The following is a 2,974-nucleotide window of genomic DNA, read 5'->3' on the forward strand; positions in this document are numbered from 1 at the left end:
CCAAACCTTTCTACCGTGTGTCTCAAAGCCAATGTAGCTATAGTACCACTAGGCCTATCTCCAAAAGTGACTGTGGTGAGTACATAATGATCAGGTGGTCTATTGCTATCCAAGTCCCTCCACACAAATCTATGAGTGTGTTCATCTAGTGTGCTGAGTCTGACAGTATGATACATCTTCGATATGTCACCTGCTATAGCTACCGTATCTTGTCTAAATCTAAATAACACTCCAAGCAAATTATTCAAAATGTCGGGCCCCTTAGCCCAAAAGTCATTCAGCTTCTGGCCCATATAAGATGCAGAGGAGTTGAAAACGATGCGCAGGGGGTTGAACTAGATTCTGGCTTCAACACCTCATGATGGGGAACATAATGAACTGGACCCTCGTAGTCTCTAACCTCTTCCTTACTTAGTTTCCTCGCTACTCCCCTACTAACCATATCTTCAATTTCACTTTGATATTTATTTGCATATTCGATGCCGAGTTTCTTTAATCTGATCTCTGTTGTTCTTAATCTGGCAATTGCTACTTTGAGGTTATTTTTCAGATTATTTGGGTCCTTTATCCATGGATAACTAGCTCTCCAGCATTTCTGCTCTTCATTGTACACCAATCCTTCCTCAATTAACGCTAGTTCCTTTTCTTCTCTCAAACTTATGCAGTTTGGTCCAGGACAACCTCTACACATACACTTGATACATTGTGGATCACACTTTATTCCAATTTCCTCTATGGCAAAAAATTTATCCAACGTACTCTTTAGATTATCAGCAGACTCAATGCTGATTTCATTCAGACTTGCAAAGCTTGACAGTTTATGCGTTCTTACGAGTAAATGGTTGTTAGCGTTGACTTGACCTGTATTTTCATCATATCTACCTCGGATACTGAGCCCAAACTGATTTTCTAACAACTGTAGACTCTTATTTGTTTGAACAACTCTTGGTAACAATTCACTATAATTGGCACCAATGAGCATATCAATTTCACCATGTGGGCGATTTACCTTGGATCTTGATATTCCCACAAAAAGTTCAGGCATTTTTGATAGATCAACCTTCTTGATTCTGGCTGATATCTCATTGATACCAACAGCATCCACATTCCAAACCCTACCAGTTTTGTCAGTTAAAGGCACACAATATTCTTTACTAGATTGATGTTCAATGGTATTACCTACTTTAATCATAGAAAGATTGACATTCTTCCCTTTCAATCCCAGTTTCTTTGCCATGCTATGAGTTATCAACGAAATATCAGATCCTGAATCCCATAATACAGTAACAGGTTGGTTTCCGCTATTTAATGCACTGATATTCAACAAAGTTGTAAATGTCTTCTCTGATACTACATTATGAAGAGTACCTTCCATCTTATCAGGGTGCAAAAGTGGATGATGATTACGATTACACAACCCTTGTCCTACAATCACCACATCACACAATTTACCCACTTTGCAGCTACGAGCTGGATGATATCCCTTCAAGCACCTAAAGCATATGCCATTATTCTTCATCATCTCAAGTCTATCTTTGCTACTAAGACCTTTGAACTTATAACAGTCTGTAATCTCATGACCCGTTGAGTTGTGTAACAAGCACCCTCCACCCCTGCTCTCTGCCTTATGGTTAGCACCTTTTACCATCTCAGTTAAGCTTACAATACATGATTCAAATTCTTTATTCTTGACCTGCTGCTCTTCACCCATCTTCTTCACCAACTTTACCAGGTCTGAATCAGTGTTATTATCAAATGTACTGTTAACATTATGTACTGCTTGTGTTACCTTATTATCACCACTACTATTTCTAATGCTAGAATTCATGTACTCCAAAACTTTCCTCTCCTTCTGCAGGAACTTCAACATCTCTGGAAACAACTTGCTAGTGACTGACACTTCTTCTGCTTTAATGACCCATTCTCTCTTTTGAAGAGAAGGTAAAACCTTTTCAATGTGACTGACAACGTTGGCTGTGTTAAGTTCATCCGATAGATTTACCTTTTTCAGATCTAACCAACACTGCTCAACCTGGTCTACCATTTTAATGAATCCTTTGGTGTCACCATCAGTAATCTTCTTTAAAGACTTGAGATCACTAATCACTAAATCCACAATCTTTCTTGAATTTCCAAATTTATCATCCAGTCGCTGAAACATTTCCTCATAGTTACCCTCAGAGCCCTTTACTGCCTGTAGTGCTTCACCACCAAGACACATTTTAAGAGCATATGGATCAGTACCATACATACTTTTGACAAGATTCTTATAATCCTCTTTAAAGGTAGGGTAGTCTCTCAGATTACCTTCAAACTTAGGTGGCTCAAATTTCTTTACTTTAACTTTAGGTTTATCCATGGCTTTCTGGTCATTCTCAATTTTACCTATTTTTGCACATAAATCATTCTTAACTCTTTCACAGTCTAAAATGTATTTCTGGGCTTCCTCTTCCACATTGTCATTTAGATTATTGTCACATATGAAAGTTAGCAGTTCATCACTTTTACTCTCCAAGCATTTGAATGCTTCCAACACTTCATCACAGTTCCTCTTTAACACTGTTAAATGATCACCTCTATCCAATCCTTCCTCACACAATGTTACCTTCCTGGTGAATTTTCCTTTGGTGGTGCCCCTCTGTCTCTTCAAGGCATCATATTCCTCTTGCACCCCCATGGTGGTTGAAGTTGAAATGTACTGGGAAAATCAAGGATGGGCCACAAGTCATAACAGCTATTTATTCCAGAAGAAGTTTCAACCTGCAATACAATAATCCAATAAAACAATGGGAACATGAATTGTAATAAAACAGAGGACAGAGTCTCAATAATGTTATAAAATTCCTATGTACACAATCTAAGGCAAATTCACTGGGCCACAATAAATCAATGCAATAAATCTATGTAGTGCAAATGTAGTATAGGTCCAGTCCTCAGTGGTAATCAAAAGTAACACAGTGAGTAGTCTATAAGC

The 2,974-nt window shown here is 38.2% G+C and overlaps 1 protein-coding gene across 1 annotated transcript; it reads right to left on the reverse strand.

The window, feature by feature from the left end:
* Window positions 1-277: 277 nt before the first annotated feature.
* Window positions 278-2,677, reverse strand: LOC145407086 (uncharacterized). The gene has a single exon (XM_080278110.1). It carries the CDS (start codon window positions 2,675-2,677, stop codon window positions 278-280), a length of 2,400 nt encoding a protein of 799 aa, XP_080134236.1.
* Window positions 2,678-2,974: the final 297 nt, after the last annotated feature.

This window comes from Coenobita brevimanus, chromosome 72, assembly GCF_032717465.1.
Source record: "Coenobita brevimanus isolate Jiangsu-jjx chromosome 72, ASM3271746v2, whole genome shotgun sequence".
Taxonomy (NCBI): Eukaryota; Metazoa; Arthropoda; class Malacostraca; order Decapoda; family Coenobitidae; genus Coenobita; species Coenobita brevimanus.